At 40.1% G+C, this 17,926-nt stretch overlaps 1 protein-coding gene across 2 annotated transcripts in view; it reads right to left on the bottom strand.

Annotated features, from left to right (window-relative positions):
* Nucleotides 1-17,310, bottom strand: part of LOC136867254 (CLIP domain-containing serine protease HP8) — a 62,971-nt gene extending 45,661 nt beyond the window's left edge. Inside the window, exon 1 of one of the 2 annotated variants that reach the window (XM_067144395.2) lies at nt 17,246-17,310. In XM_067144395.2, coding sequence (XP_067000496.2) covers nt 17,246-17,303 — 58 coding nt within the window. In that variant the 5' untranslated portion in view covers nt 17,304-17,310. The remainder of the gene's footprint in view (nt 1-17,245) is intronic. The other variant, XM_068227060.1, reaches the window with a different exon arrangement.
* Between the last annotated feature and the right edge of the window lie 616 nt (nt 17,311-17,926).

Genomic DNA, 17,926 nt, shown 5'->3' with positions numbered 1-17,926 from the left:
ATGATATGTTCTAGTATCTCATCTATTTATGGGTAAGATTAAGTTAGAAAGGTTGAATACGGTAAGGTTTTCTCACACTGAATTACTTTTCGGACACATATGTGACAGTTACAAACATAGAATTTGGTACACATATAGCTACTGTGTGTGCTAAGGTTCACGTAGAAGTTGATGATCATATCTTTCGGATAAGTGAATCAAACTACCAATTATACGTGTAAAAAAAGTGCCAAAGAATAGAGCCACATTTAACGTATAAGGGATAGAGATACGACAAAAAGTCATAGGACCAAAGTTGTAGATCACTCCAAATTGAACAGAGGACGTGACATCCGTTTTGTGATACGACTTACCGTTTAACCACCAAATACCTCAAAAGGAAGGTCTGTACTTTCTTTAAATTGCCTCATGCCTCCATATTTCGATATTTTTAGGGGGGAGAGGAAATAAACATTTTAAACATCTCGTAAATTTTCCGTCGGTTACAGGCTGAAAGCTATAATTTTGCTAAATTTCAATTTTTCTAGCTCGTCTGGCAGATTATGCCACCATCTTTATATGGGGGAGGCAATTAAAAATTAGGACATCCAGGAATCTTTTAAGCCCATGAAACCTATAGGTTATCGTTTAGGATAAATATATCCGACTGCGTTCTTATGCTGAGCCCCAAATTTGAGACTCCCAGCGAGGCCCCTCAGAGTAATTTGAAAATTTTCTATTTTTCTAGAGATCCTGAAGTCATCAGCTTTTCTGGTACCAAGTTTTAAGTTTCTCATTAATTCACGTCCATTTTAATTTTTATACCTTAACTTGTATATACAGTGCAGCATACTACGTATATAGATCGTTCCAAACCGACTTCCATTTATTATTTTAGGTTATATTTAACCCCCTTCCCTAGAAGTTCTAGGGACGTCTTTCCCCCGCAGTATATTTTCCAGATAGTAGGTAATATTTGTACGCCTCCCACCCCAAAGAGGGCCGAACTTGTACTTTAAAAATATCCTGAGTGACACTCTTTATCTCAGCAACTCCCAATAGTATGGATCCGACACTATTTACGATTATTTCCATATATCACTAACACCTCGCCCCCCACCCCAAAGGGGGCTGAAGTTCGACTTAAAAATTCCGGAATGTCACTATTCACCTCAGCGACCACGAAATCTATAGATTCGTCACCATTTTGGGTTATTTTTATACATCACTCCCCCTCGAACCCCCCACTCAAAAGGGGGCTGAAGTTGTACTTTAAAAATTTCCGGAGTGTTACTATTCATCTCAGTGACCCCGAAATCAATCGATTTGACGCTATTATCGATTACTTTTATATATCACTCCCACTCGCCCCCCTTCACGAAGGGGGCTGACTTGGACTTTTACAAAATCCAGCGTGTCACTGTTCATGTCAACGAACCCGAAAACTATATATTCGACACTATTTTCTATTCATTTTACATATAACCCCCATGACCCCTAACCCCTAAGGGTGCTAGGGATGGCTTACCCCCACAGTGCTCGTCTCCAGATAGTAAGTTATGTGTATACCGAATTACTTTGATTTTGCTCCAGTGGTTTAGGAGATGTGTCATTTACATAAATACATACATACAAACATACATTCATTTATATAATACTAGCAAATGTACGCGTGCTTCGCTACGGTATTCTACAATGTATACGGATATCGAAGTAAATTGCTCTACATGAAGTGAATAAAAAGTTTCTAATTGCATGTCTCTTGGCGTTATACGAGAAAAAGCATAGGGAGGTCCGCAGACGTTGTTTCCAATGTGAAGTGCGAGTTGCAGAGTTGTAATGATAACGACAAGTCCACTTGTCTGCCGCAATTTACTATGCGTAACGTCAGTCACATTTTGATGGGTAAATTTGTTTATAATCGGGGGCACCTCTACCTAATGATAAAGAGAATCAGGTAAAAGAGTTTTTAAAAATTGCACGCTCCCTTGCCTTCTGCTAGTCAAATCAAGAAGGGAATATGCATTACAATGGTCCACAGGCTAGTCCTATTGCTAGTTAAAGTCGATGTGGGGAGTACTGATTACAACAGCAGACGCCCTCCTGCTGAGAGTCACTATTGATTTGTAAAGTATTAATTACAATGTAAGACACATCCCTTTCTAGATCGCTACAAATCGACTTAATAAATGTAGTTCGACATACGGAAGTATATGCATGTTCACCTTCATTTACAGAATAACTTCTGCTAAACGGTGCATTCATATTTGAAAACGGATAGTATAAAAAGACGACTCTGGCCTCATTTAGCTATCTAAATGGCTAGCCCTATGATATTTCCTCGTATCTCATCTATTTAAAGGCAAGATTATTTTAGAAACGTTGAATAGGGTGAAATTTGTGTAAGGTTTTCACACAGTGAATTATTTTTCAGATACTTATGCGACAGCTTCAAACATAGAATTTGGCTGGGTGGGCCTATATTCGTTTAGAATTTGATGATCCCATCTTTCTTATAAGTAGACCTGGGATTTTAGGCTCTATAAAAATTAGTTTTAGGCGCCTAAAATAGGCTTTTAAAACAAGTAAGTAGGCTTTTAAAAGAGAAAATAGACACTTAAAATATGTTTTAAAATGTGGATAGGCAGGAAATACACTTTAAAATATTACAATATACACTTAAACTGTAACGTGATCGTTTTTTACTTTAACAAACGTGGTATCCCTATTCTTAACCGAAATAACTGCAAAATTAAGACAGAATAAAAAAAACATTTATCAAAAACAATATAAAAAAGTCATGTCAAAAAAGTTATGGATTATATGATATATCATTATCTGTACTGATCTAAAACCTTAATACTAAAATCACTGTACACAATTACAGTACTGTAGGCATCCGATAACGGTGTAAACACGAATGGAGTATGTGTTTATTATTTGTGAGGAACATCCCTACTGTACTTTCATTCGCAGTTTGCTTTACAGTATATAACAATAATCTTCTCCAAATTTTCCACAGTCAGGCTGTGTCTTTTGTCTATTAAAATTATTCTGAAAGCAGAAAAAGAGTGCTCCACATTCAAAGATGTTAGAGGCGCAAAGGAAAATTTACCTACATTTTTCAATTCAATTTTACTTAGTAAGTCTACCTTTGTCCGCCTCTGTGGTGTAGTGGTTAGCGTGATTAGCTGCCACCCCCGGAGGCCCGGGTTCGATTCCCGGCTCTGCCACGAAATTTGAAAAGTGGTACGAGGGCTGGAACGGGGTCCACTCAGCCTCGGGAGGTCAACTGAGTAGAGGTGGGTTCGATTCCCACCTCAGCCATCCTGGAAGTGGTTTTCCGCGGTTTCCCACTTCTCCTCCAGGCGAATGCCGGGATGGTACCTAACTTAAGGCCACGGCCGTTTCCTTCCCTCTTCCTTGCCTATCCCTTCCAATCTTCCCATCCCTCCACAAGGCCCCTGTTCAGCATAGCAGGTGAGGCCGCCTGGGTGAGGTACTGGTCATACTCCCCAGTTGTATCCCCAGACCAAGAGTCTGAAGCTCCAGGACACTGCCCTTGAGGAGTTAGAGGTAGGATCCCTCGCTAAGTCCGAGGGAAAAACCGAACCTGGAGGGTAAACAGATGATGATGATGATGATGATGATGATGAAGTCTACCTTTTCCCCATCCATTACCTGATGTACCCTTTTCAGCACTGAATAACCTGGGTTCTTCTGCAGTACACAAGACTACTTGTCTCTTATTTTACCCCTACCTTGCGCCTAGCACTTCGTATGTTATTCTCAGCCTCCTCAATTACAGAAAATTGCTGTTTGAGACTGTTTCCTTTTTCCTCCATTTTTGTAATGATGACTGGAAGAAATGAAACATTTGCCTGAATATACACAATGTCTCTCTGAACACTGGAACAATCATTTAACAGCTCTTTGGCAGACAACACACATGCAGATGCTGTCCGTTAAAGGCAAATTGTCTATCACAGTCATGATTTCCTCAAGATGTTCTGAATAATACAGGTCAGCTTCCATCCAGGAACCCCAACGGTTGATGATTGGCTGTGATGGAAGTGGAATAGAGGGGAGTTTCTCTCGAAAGATGGCTATTCTTGACGGAGCCTTACAGAACACTTTCTTCATTGTTGAAATGAGAGTATTTACTGCAGGAAACTCGGCCCTAACTGTTTCTGCGAGTCTATGCAAGGCATGGACCATGCAAGTAACATGAATTAAAGAAGGATAGAAAGTTTTGAGGAGAGGTGCAGTGGCAGTCATGTAGGAAGCAGCATCGGAGACAAGGAGCAGGACTTTAGAATCATCAACACTCCCAGGATACAACAATTGCAATCCCTTGTTGAAGAAGTATGCAATGCTTTGACTATTGACTTTCTCAAGCTGTTCAGAGCAAAGAAGGTGAGCGGTAGATGCCAGATTGGGTTCCAGTTTTCCTGCTATAAGGTTAGCAATGTACCTGCCCACAGAGTCGGTGGTTTCGTCCAATATCCTCCCTGACTGACAAAATGACCTCATTGTAACACATATCCAAGTAGTTTTTCTTTAATGTAGATGCTGATGAGATGTGCTGCTTGGTGTATTTCTGTAAAAAAAAAAATTCTGAAAACTGGATTATGCACAACATTCCAGGGGATATTTGCTGCAACTAGGGCTCTACACATATCAGCATAGAAACCATTATGGGTTGTAGGAGATATAGTTTGTGTGAGCAGAATCTGTCTAATGTTACTTTTCATGGCTGCTTTCGCTTTGTGACTGGCAGTATCTGTATGCTGCTGAAGGTGGCATATTTTTCTCATGTGAAATCTAAAACACAATAAAGCGATGTCAATTAGAGACTAAGATGAGGAATAGAAAAGGTGAGCTATTGAATACAATTTGTAATTTTGAACTATTTAAATTAAGCCATTATTGCTCTAAAGTTAATTAAGAACAAGAACACTACAGTGCCCGAAGGGCCTTGGTTTCAATAACGGTTGCTGCCCAGCTAATGGCCTGCAAATATTGGGTGGCGTGTGGTCAGCACGATATATCCCTCAGCCGTATTGCCTTGCCTCCGTGACTCCTGCCCACTGTAGCTCCTCAATTGTCCTCACGATGCTGGATCAACAGCGTTCCAGACCTCATAGACTTCTAAATTACTGCCGGTACTGGAAATCGAACCCAGGTTGCCTGGGCTAGGTCCCTAAAATTAATTAGAGGAGCCAGTATCAAAACCTTAGTTTTAGATTAATATGAAATTTAAGATATATCGACATACCTGTTTACTGCAGTACTGGCAGAAAATAATCTTGCCATCAAAAGTCATCCCTGGAAATTGTACAAGCCATTGTTGTATAAGCGCTCTCTTAAATGATTTCGTTTTAGGCATGATGAACTATATTCACTTAAACAGATGTTCTTTCACTGGCGACTTGACACAGTATGTCCCTTCTTACTACCTGCTCCTTGTTCTTCCTAGATAATCCTCCCCCTCACCCCGTCACAGTAAGTCCTTTACTACCTGCTCGTTGTTCCTCTGAGCTAATCCTCCACCTCCACCCTTCACTCAGCATTCCTTTGATGACAGTTGTCTGGGAAGAGCACATTTCTGTGAAAAACCCACCCTCTGCTGTTCTGCTCGTTCCAGGGATGTCCAGTGTGTGATTGTAAAAATTAAAGAAGTTGAATTTTATTTTAAATGTAGAAAATAGGCATTTTTAGACACTAAAATAGTAAAATAGGCTCTAAAGGTCCAAATAGGCATTTTAGGGCACTATAAAACTCTATTAATGTAAGGGATTTATCATGAAACGTCAACATATTTTAAAAAATCATGTTATTTCGTAAGGAACGAAATAGGCATTTGCCTTAAAATCCCAGGTCTACTTATAAGTGAATCAAACCATCAATTATACGTGTAGAAAGTGCAAAATTTAGGTAAATTCAGAACTAGAACCAAATTTAACATAAGGGATAGAGATACGACAAAGTCATAGGACCAAAGTTGTAGATCACTCCAAATTGAAGTGAGATTGTGCCATCCGTTTTGTGATACGACTTACCGTTTAGCCACCAAATAACTCGAAAGGAAGGTCTGCACCGTCATTAAAATCGCCTCCATATTTCGATATTTTTGGGGGGTAAAAAATATTTTTTAAACATCTCGTAAATTTCCCATCGGTTACAGGCAAAAAGCTATAATTTTGTCAAATTTATATTTTCTAACTCGTCTTGGAGATTGTGCTGCCATCTTGATATGGGGGAGGGGGTTAAAAATTAGAACTTTCAGGAAACTTTTAAGCCCATGAAAACTATAGGTTATCGTTCAGGATAAATATCACCGACTGTGTTCTTATCCAGATTTGAAACTCCCAACGTGTCCCTCTCAGAGAATTTTGAGAATTTTAGATTTTTCTAGGGATCCTGAAGTCATCAAGTTGTCTGGTACCAAGTTTTAAGATCCTAGGATGCCTAGAATGGTCTCACTAATTCACGCCTGTTTTCATTTTTATGCCTTAATTTATATATGTATAGTACAGTATATATAGATCGCGCCAAACTGACTTCTATTTATTAATATGGATTATATATTTCACCCGCTTCCGAAGTGGTTCTAGGGGCGTCTTACTCCCATAGTATGTTTTCCAGGTAGTAAGTCATACTTGAAAGTCATGCTGGAACATACACACGTCTATTACCTTGGGCATTCTTGACCATTTATTTTCTCACCCTTTTTCACCCTCTATGCCAAAGGGGGACATTTTTGACTATTTTTTCACCCTTTCTCACCCTCTATGCTAAAGGGGGCTGAAGCTGAACTTTAAAAATCCGGAATGTTACTATTCATCTCAGCGACCCAGAAAACTATAGATTAGGCACTATATTCCATTATTATTATTATTATTATTATTATTATTATTATTATTATTATTATTGTATCTCACTCCCCCACTAAAGGGGGTTAAACTTTGAGTTTTAAAAATCGGGAGTGTTACTATTTATCTCAGCGACCCCGAAAACTATGGCTTCGACACTATTTTCGATTATTTTTAAATCTGAATCCCCCTCACCCCCCCCACCAGAAAGGGGGATGAACTTGGACTTGTAAAATATCCGGGGTCTCACCATTCATCTCAGCGACCTCGACAACTATGGATTCAACATTATTTTCGTTTATTTTTATATATCACTCTCCAATTGCCACCCACCACGAAGGGGGCTGAACTTAAAAAAAATTCCGGAGTGCCATTATTCATCTCAGCGACCCCGACAAGTATGGATTCGACACTATTTTCGATTATTTATATATATCATTCTCCCATCCCCCCTTACCATGAAGGGCTCTGAACTTGGACTTAAAACAATTCCGAAGTGTGACTCTTCATCTCAGCGATCACGAAAAGTATGGATTCAACACTACTTTTGATGATTTTTGTATCTGAGCTCCCTTGCCCCACCTACCCCTAAGGTTTCTTGGGGTGTATTACCCCCAAGGTTTGTCTCCCGATACTAAAAATCCGGAGTGTCACTATTCATCCCAGCGACCCCGAAAAGTATGAATTCGACACTATTTTCGTTAATTTGTATATATGACCCCCCTCACCCCCGCCCCTAAGGGTTCCTGTGCTGTCTTACCCCCACGTGGTTATCTCCTGATACTAAAAATCCGATGTCTACAATTCACCTCGGCGATCCCGAAAACTATGTATTCGACACTATTTTCGTTTATATTTATATATCACTCGCCGCTCTCCCCCCAAAGGGCGCTGAACTTGGACTTTATAAAACCTGGATTGTCACTATTCATCTCAGCGACCCCGAAAACTGTGGATTCGACAATATTTTCGTTAATTTGTATATCTGACCCTTTTGTCCCCCTCGGCCCTAAGGTTTCCTGGGCTGTCTTATCCCCACGTGGTTTGTATCCTGATCCTAAAAAATCGGAGTGTACAATTCACCTCGACGACCCCGAAAACTATGTATTCGACACTATTTTCGTTTAATTTTATATATCAGTCCCTCTCGCCCCCACCCAACTAGGAGTAGAAATTTCACTTTTAAAAAATCGGGAGGGTCACTATACACCTCAGCGACTCCAAAAACTATGGATTCGACACTATTTTCGATTATTTTTTTACCTGACCCCCATAACCCTCACCCCTAAGGGGGCTAGAGGCGGCTTACCCCCACAGTGCTCGTCTCCAGATAGCAAAGAATAAGTTTCAAAATTCGATTGAAATTGCTCCAGTGGTTTAGGAGATGTGTCATTTACACACATACACCCATCATCAGTCCCCCCTAGCCCCCCACCAAAATGGGAGCAGAAATTTCACTTTTAAAAAATCGGGAGTGCCACTATTCACCTCAGCGATCCTAAGAACTACGGATTCGACACTATTTTCGATTATTGTTTTACCTGACCCCACTAACCCCCACTCCTAAGGGGGCTAGAGGTGGCTTACCCCCACACTGCTCGTCTCCGGATAGCAAATAATAAGTGTTCAAACTTTGCTTGAAATTGCTCCAGTGGTTTAGGAGGAGATGTGTCATTTACATACATACATACATACATACATACATTTTCGTTTTATTTTTATATATCACTCCCCCCTCACCCCCCAAATGGGGCTGAACTTGGACTTTAAAAAATCGGAGTATCACTATTCATCTCAGCGACCCCGAAAAGTATGGATTTGACACTATTTTCGTTAATTTGTATATCTGACCCCCTTGCTCCCCGCTCCTAAGGTTTCCTGGGCTGTCTTACCCCCACGTGGTTTGTCTCCTGATCCAAAAATCCGGAGTGTACAATTCACCTCGAAGACCCCGAAAACTATGTATTCGACACTGTTTTCATTTAATTTCATATTTCGACCCCCTCGCCCCTCATCCAAATGGGAGCAGAAATTTGACTTTTAAAAATCGGGAGTGTCACTATTCACCTCAGCGACCCAAAAAACTATGGATTCGACACTATTTTCGATTATGTTTTACCTGACCCCCACTAACCCCCACCCCTAAGGGGGCTAAAGGTGCCTTACCCCCACAGTGCTCGTCTCCAGATAGCAAAGAATAAGTTTCAAAATTCGATTGAAATTGCTCCAGTGGTTTAGGAGATGTGTCATTTACACACATACATCCATCATCAGTCCCCCCCTCGCCTCGCCCCTCACCCAAATGGGAGCAGAAATTTGACTTTTAAAAAATCGGGAGTGCCACTATTCACCTCAGCGACCCCAAAACTATGGATTCGACACTATTTTCGATTATGATTTTACCTGAACCCCTTAACCCCCACCGCAAAGGGAGCTAGTGGTGGCTTACCCCCCACAGTGTTCGTCTTCAGATAGCAAACAATAAGTGTTCAAAATTTGATTGAAATTGCTCCAGTGGTTTAGGAGATGTGTCATTTACACACATACATCCATCATCAGTCCCCCTTCGCCCCCCACCCAAATGGGAGCAAAAATTTGACTTTTAAAAATCGGGAGTGTCACTATTCACCTCAGCGACCCCAAAAACTACGGATTCGACACTACTTTCGATTATTTTTTTACCTGACCCCCACTAACCCCCCACCCCTAAGGGGGCTGGAGGTGGCTTATCCTCACAGTGCTCGTCTCCAGAAAGCAAAGAATAAGTTTCAAAATTTGATTGAAATTGCTCCAGTGGTTTAGGAGATGTGTCATTTACACACATACATACATCATCAGTCCCCCCTCGCCTCGCCCCTCACCCAAATGGGAGCAGAAATTTGACTTTTAAAAAATCGGGAGTGCCACTATTCACCTCAGCGACCCCAAAACTATGGATTCGACACTATTTTCGATTATGTTTTTTCCTGAACCGCCTAACTCCCCACCCTTAAGGGGGCTAGTCGTGGCTTACCCCCACAGTGCTCGTCTTCAGATCGCAAATAATATGTGTTCAAAATTTGATTGAAATTGCTCCAGTGGTTTAGGAGGAGATGTGTCATTTACACACATACATCCATCATCAGTCCCCCCTCGCCCCTCACGCAAATGGGAGAAGAAATTTGACTTTAAAAAAATTGGGAGTGTCATTATTCACCTCAACAACCCCCAAAACTACGGATTCGACACTATTTTCGATTATATTTTTACCTGATCCCCTGACCCCGCACTCCTAAGGGGGCTAGAGGTGGCTTACCCCCACAGTGCTCGTCTCCGGGTAGCAAATAATAAGTGTTCAAAATTTGATTGAAATTGCTCCAGTGGTTTAGGAGGGGATGTATCATATACATACATACATACATACATACATACATACATACATACATTTTTATATATAGTAAGATAAGATAAGATATGGCATTGTATGTATGTATGTATGTATGTATGTACGTACGTACGTATTACATTTCCTCCTAAACCATTACAGCGTTTTACACCAAACTTGGTACACTTACGACTTATCATCAGGAGACAAACCGCGTGGGGTAAGACATCCCAAGTACCCTTAGGGGTGGAGGGACGAGGGGGTAGGCATATAAAAATATTTGAAAATAGTGTCGAATCCATACTTTTCGGGGTCGCTGAGATGAATAGTGTCGCTCCGGAATTTTTTCAAGTGCAAGTTCAGCCCACTTTGGGGTGGGGGCTAGGGTGTGATATATCAAAATAATCGAAAAAAGTGTCGAATCCATACTTTTTGGGGTCGCTGAGATGAATAGGGACACTCCGGATTTTTTTAGTCCACGTTCAGCCCCCTTTGGAGTGGGAGCGAGGGGGCGTGACATATCAAAAAATCGAAAATAGTGTCGAATCCATACTGTTCGGGTTTACTGAGATAAATAGTGACACCCCGGATTTTTTTATAAGTCCAAGTTCAGTCTTTTTTGGGGTGGAGGGTGAGAGGAAAGTGAGATATAAAAGTAATCGAAAATAGTTCGAATCCATTTTCTAGGGATCGCTGAGATAAATAGACACTCCGCATTTTTTAAAATTCTATTTTGAGCCCCTTTATTGTGGGGCGGGACTTACGGGGGAGTGAAATATAAAAATAAGTCGAAAATAATGTCGAATCCATACTTTTCGCGGTCTCTGAGATGATTAATAACACTCTGAAATTTTTAAAGTCCAAGTTTAGCCCCCTTTGGGGTGAGGATGAGGGGAGAGTGATATATAAAACTAATCGAAAATAGTGTCAAATCGGCAGTTTTCAGGGACAGTAAGATCATTTGTTTCACCCCGGAATGTTTATAAGTTCACGGGTGGGCGGAGATGGGGGGAATGATAATATATATACAAATAATCGAAAATACTGTCAAATCCACAATTTTCGGGGTCGCTGAGGTGAATGATGCCAATCTGGATTTTTTATAAGTCCAAGTTCAGCCCTCTTTGAAGGGGGGTCGAAGAATATACAAAGAACCAAAAATAGTGTCGAATCCATACTTTCCGGAGTCGCTGAAATGAATGGTGACTTTCGTATTTGTTAAAGTCCAAGTATAGACCCATTTGGCATTTGGATTGAGAAAGGGTGATGAAGAAATTGTTCAAAATGACCAAGATAATGGACGTAGCATGTGTATGTTCAAGCGTAGCTATCAAACAAGATTACTATAAGGAGGAAGTACTGTTTGAGATAGGACACACCTAGAACCACTAGGGGAGGGGGTGAAATAAATATGGATTATATAAATAACTAAAAATGAACAATAATAATGTCGAATCAATAGTTTTCGGGACTACTGGAGCGATTCCAATTAAACCTGGTACACTTATGACTTATAATCAGGAGTTAAACCACGTGGGGGTATGAAAGCTTTAGCACCCATAGGTGCAGGTTTTGGAGGGAGTGAGATATAAAAATAATCGAAAATAGTATCAGGTCCATAGTTTTGGGGGTCACTGAAATGAGTAGTGACACTCCGGGTGTCGTTTAAATTAAAGTTGAGCCCCAACTGGCAGGCAGGTAAAAAGGAGTGAAGAAAAGAAAATGTCCAAATGACCGAGATTATGGATGTTAGTATGCACGTTCCAGTATTGCCGTCAACTGAACTTGGTTCAAATATTACCTACTATCTAAAAAAAATTGTGAGGGCATGACACCCCTAGAAGCCCTAGAGGGGGCTAAAACATAATTTTAACTAAAAACGCTCGATGTTGGTGTTGAATCCGTAATTTTAGGGACTACGGGCGTGATTACAACTAAGTTTAGTTCACTTATGATTTACCATCAGGAGGCAAACTGCGTGGTGCTATGACAACCCTAGCACCCCTACGACGGAGTGAAATGTAGAAATAATCGAAAATAGTGTTGAATCCCTTATTTTCTGGGTCGGTGAGATGAATAGTGACGCTCCGGATTTTTTAGAAGTCCATGATCAGCATCCTTTCGCATAGGGGTGAAAAGAGGTGAAAATCCAAAATGACCGAGGTAATGAATGTATGCATGTATGTTCCACCATAACTCTCAACCAAAATTGGACTTACTATCTGGAAAAAATACCTTAGGGGTAAGAGACCTCTAGACTTTAATGCAGGGGCAAAATGTAAAACTTAACCGAAAAGAACGGATATTTGTGTCTAATCCATACTTTTCGGTGTCGCTAAGACAAACTGTGACACTCTGTTTGCAATTTAAGATAACGTTCGGTCCCAATCGGCAGGGGGATGAGAACGGACGAAGGAAGGAAAATGTCCAAAGTGACCAACTTTAAGGACGTATGTGTTTATATTGTAGCATATTTCTCAACCAAACTTGGTACACACATGACTTACTATATATAGAAGAAATTTCTATGGGAGTAAGGTACCCGTAGCACACCTAGAGGCGGGGATTAATTATAAAAAAACACAGAAAGACGGGTGAAATATAAAAATAATAGACAACGACAAATATTAATGTACAGATCATAGCTTTCGGAGTCGCTGATGTGAATAATGACACGCCGGATGTCGTTGTTCAGCCCCCATCGGCATGGAGATGAGAAAATGTTCAAAATGACCAAAATTACCGATGCATGTGTGTTTCTTCCAGCATAGCCCGCATACAAAAGTGCTACACGTATGACTTACTATCTGAAAAAAATACTGTTGAGGTAAAACAACCCTAGCACTCCTAGGAGATGTGGTGAAATATAAACATAAACGGAAATGACTGATATTAATGGCGAATACATTGTTTTGGAGGTCGCTGAGTTGAACTGTGACACTCTGGATGCTGGTTAAGTCATACTTCAGCCGCAATCAGAATGGAAGTTGAGGAGAGGAGAGGAGAGGAGAGGAGAAAAATAACCGAGATTATGGATGTATATGGGTATGTTCCAGGATAGCTCTATAGTCACCACTACCACTCAACGAAACTCTGTACATATTTCACTTACCATTTGAAAAATAAAATACTATGAATATGAAACGTCACAGCACCCGCTGGGGGTGGGGAATGGAAGGATATGACGTGTAAAAATAATGGAAAATAACCTATATATGTCGAATCCGTTGTTTATGTGTCGCTGATACGAATTTTGACGCTCTGGATACCGTTTAAGTCCACGTTGAGCCTTCATTTAGACGGAGGGCTGAGAGGGGCTTAAAAGTAAACAGTCTAAAATGAACGAGATTAGTAGTGTTGAATCCACTGCTTTTGGGGTCGCAAGGCTGATTGGTGGCAGTCTCAATAACAGGTGAAATCTGTACATTATATCTGTAACGCGATGGGTAAATATAGTTAACACTTATTACTTTTTGAAAGGATCAAATACTTCCCAGTCAATTCGTGCTTCCACAAGGACAACGTTTTGCTTAAAAATTAAATAATCTAAAACTTGAAATCAAACACATTTAAATAAATCTAAAACTACATAATGGCTCGTAAAATATCAATCAATATCTCAAAAAATGAATGCTATAAAAATTCACTTCACACATAACTAACTGGTAATACAAATCTTAAAGGTAAACCTTCAGAAACTATCCGAGCAACGCCGGGTACTACAGCTAGTTAGGTTTATAATCCTGTATGTTGCTATGATACGACTAAAGCGAGAAGAATCACAAAAGTAATCGTCCGTCTTTTGCAACAGCGATGGTCTGGACACTTTAAGATTACAAATGCAGTATTTTCAAACTACAAAGAGATTATGTGTGCTTTGGATAGGATACCACGAGAAAAGTGATTTGATGTTGATGATATTGCTGAGAGCAAGGGATTAAAATCAGTTATTTCTCTAATTTAGTCAGGTTAACATCACAGTTGTTTTATAAAGCGATTAGCAAATAACATGAGTGTTAACAAGGCAGTAGGCCTACGTTAAGTAAATGAGTTGTAGGGGATTGCAGATTTTCATGATGCAGAACTAGGCCTGCTGTATTGTACACCAAGTAAAAAAAAAAAAAAAAAAATACAAGTATTGAAAAGGATTGTTCGATTACGCTGTCGTTTGATGATGTAGAGGCTGACGTCACTTTCTCACAAACTTTATTTACCAAGAACTTCACTGAGTTCGTTATGTATTACGTGAAGTCCCTTCATAAAGAATGTCACAAATCATTCCTGGCATTTACCATCGAGAATGCTTTTTTGCTAGTGGCTTTTACGTCGCACCAACACAGATAGTTCTCTTGGCGACGCATCGAGAATGAACCACGAAATATTGTAATTTGTATCACCAAGATCATATTCTGTAGACATGATTTGGGGAGGATATGTAAGCCTGGTATAAATTGTTGCGTGAGAACCAATGAACTTAAAGTTATTTTAAATACACATTCTTCTTGTTATTCTTCTTCCACCGCTTGTCCTCTGCACTATAGTGGGGTTACACATGTGGATTTGATCCTTTTTTTTCGGATGCCATGCTTCTGTGGTAGTTGGTAGTGTATATATGAAGAGGAATGTATTGTGACAAGCAAAAATACTCATTCCCCGAGTCAGATGAATTAGACGCAGAATCGAACCCGGGATCATATGAACCGAAGACCTCGACTTTGACCTTTCAGGCAAGTATGGTGATGGTGGTGGTGGTGGTGATTATTATTTTAAAATAAATTATAACTGTGCAACTATCACGGTTCATCGGAACCATCATACTTTGGCTCTCCTCCATCGAGCTCTTACTACATCTAACCTTTCTTCACATTTCTATTACTTTTTGTGAAATTGAAAGGCTCCCTAGGCCTCGCAAAACTAATACCGTCAGGATCGGAAAAGAACAAGAGTTGACCAAGCGAGGTCGGATAGGATAGATGAAAGTGAGAAGCCTGGCTCAAGTAAGAGGAAGCAGTGCCAGGACTCATCTAAGGGACCCAAGATCGCCAAACCACGCTCCCAAGTTATGAGGCCCTTAAGCCCCTTTTTGCCGCCTCTTACGACAGGCAGGGGATACCGTGGATATTATTCTACAACCCCACATCCAAAGGGGGATTTCAGTCAAGGAATCGGACATTTAAAATACATATTATGAAATGATCCCGGTCAAATATTCTGAATAATTACACAATTATTGCTATGTTCTTCGTCACTTTGTAAACCAAAAAAAAAAAAAAGAGTCATTTCAACCTATTTGTTGCTCTGTTAAATACAGATTATGAAAGTGATACATGCTACATATCAAATTATTTACCTACTAACTAATTCGCTGGCCCTGCGGTCTAGACAAAGCGGAGGCGGGGCAGGTTTCCCTCCGGGCACTCCGGTTTTCCCTGCCATCTTTAATTCCAGCGACACTCTCCAATATCATTTCATTTCACCCGTCAGTCATTAATCATTGCCCCAAAGGAGTGCGACAGGCTTCGGCAGTCGACACAGTTCCTATCCTGGTCGCTAGATGGGGGCTTCATTCATTCCATTCCTGACCCGGTCAAGTGACTGGAAACAGGGTGTGGATTTTCATTTCATTATTAAATGATAAGTTCGTTCTTTATCCCGATGAACCTTAAACTATTTTAAATACATGCTATAAAAAACTAAATTAATTCTTTATCCTAAGGAACTTAAAATAGACAGTATATTATTAAAGGCTAATTTAAAATCGTACATTTTGATGTGTCTTCACGGCCTAGGATACATACTCGATTAGTATTGTTGATTTATGCTATTTGTAGCACAGAACAATCTTGGGCGTTTCAAAGAGCAAAGAATACTGTTATCTTCAATAGAAACCCTAAGTTAAGTGCATACTTACATTTTCATTCTAAACCATTATACAGTATTTGTCAGAGGCAAATGTATAAGGCTGTGTGAATGAACTAGAGCTCAGCGTGTAAACCGTGTTTTTGTATTCGGAGAGAGAAAAAGAAAAACCAAACATGAACACAGATGAACACGAATATTTCACTGAACACGTAAACGAACTCATGCGTAGGTGGTTAAAAACGTTTATACATGGAAAACGCGAGCTAGCAGAGTAGTCGAGATGTACCACTTCGGCCTCTCAGTCGGGTGATTGGGGTTCTATTCCCACTGATAGCAATAATTTTCCTGGCATAAGAATATGTTTTCTAACAGTCTGGAATTTTCTCGACTTTGCTACAATTATCGTAGCCAACCTCATGGTGTTGGGCTAGCATGTCCGCCTCTTATTCAGAGGTCCTAGGTTCGATTTCCAGCCAGTCCAGGAATTTTAATTGTGAGTTGGAACAGAGTTCACTCAGCCTCTTAAGAATCATTGAGGAGCCGTTCGATACGAAAAGCAATGGAGGCGGTCAAGAAGACCAAGCAGAACAGTTAAGGATGTCATTATGTTGAATTCAGGCCATCCTACTAAGTATTTTTCTAGTTTGTTTACAAGAGAAGCTATTCGTAACAGGTTGAATCTATATTTATTTATTTATTTATTTATTTATTTATTTATTTATTTATTTATTTATTTATTTATTTATTTATTTATTTATTTAAAGTTGCCTATAGAAATGGCACTAATGAATTCAAAGAGGTCTCCAAGAATTTTACATTTTACTGGCAAAACGGTGTTTGAAGTCAATATTATTTTTTCTCACCCACTTGTACTATACTTCGGTACATTCTTCATATCATTAAATGCATTATATCGTAATCGGATGTTGTATACCACCCCTTCTGCTATCCTACAAATGACGAGATTAAGAGAAATTTTAACTCATTCTACAATCAAGCCGAACTGACCTAACACCTATAGCTATGGGTACTGGACCTTACCATGAAAGATAATCACTCCCTTTATAACCGATATTGTGTGAAGTTTAGCTTGGTCCAGATTATCTTACAAAAATATAAAAGTATGTACAGTACATTAAAAACATTATGTCAAAGTGTTACTTACGTGCTAACGTCCTCCACACTCCCACTAGGAGGATCACTAATATATTCATAGTAGTCATCGCAGTGGAGTCCTCAGGCACACTGTGTGTGCTTCACAGTAGGCGGCCTCGCATAAGGAAAACAGCTTGCGGTCGAGATACTGGAGTGAATTCCCGCCGTGTCTAATTAGTAGGTAATACCCAAGCCTTGCTTGTTTGTTTTGTTTGTTATTTAAAAAGGGACCTAACAGCTAGGTCATCGGCCCACAGGCTGTCTGGTGTCTTTTTCATGTCACAGACTTACCAAAGACCATAACTTATTTATGGCCCTAGGAAATGTAGATGCTGCATACAGGGAAATCAAGGAAACCATTGGAGAAAGGAAAACTAGGTGTATGAATATTACGAGCTCCGATGTAAAATCCCTTTTAGGGAAACAAGACAAGGCAGAAAGATGTCAAGAACATATGCAACAGTTGTATCAACGTAAAGAAGTAGAAGGCAGGAACATATCCAACAGTTGTATCTTTTTGTTTCTATTTGCTTTATGTCACACAGACACAGAGAAGTCTTATGGGATAGGAAAGGCCTAGGAGTGGGAAGGAAGCAGCCGTGGCGTTAATTAAGGTACAGCCCCAGCATTTACCTGGTGTGAAAATGGGAAACCACGGAGAACCATCCCCAGGGCTGCCGACAGTGGGTTC

Source organism: Anabrus simplex, chromosome 3 (genome assembly GCF_040414725.1).
Source record: "Anabrus simplex isolate iqAnaSimp1 chromosome 3, ASM4041472v1, whole genome shotgun sequence".
In the NCBI taxonomy this organism is placed as follows: Eukaryota; Metazoa; Arthropoda; class Insecta; order Orthoptera; family Tettigoniidae; genus Anabrus; species Anabrus simplex.
The sequence above is the reverse complement of the archived record's forward strand: the minus strand, read 5'-3'. Positions and strand labels throughout refer to the sequence as shown.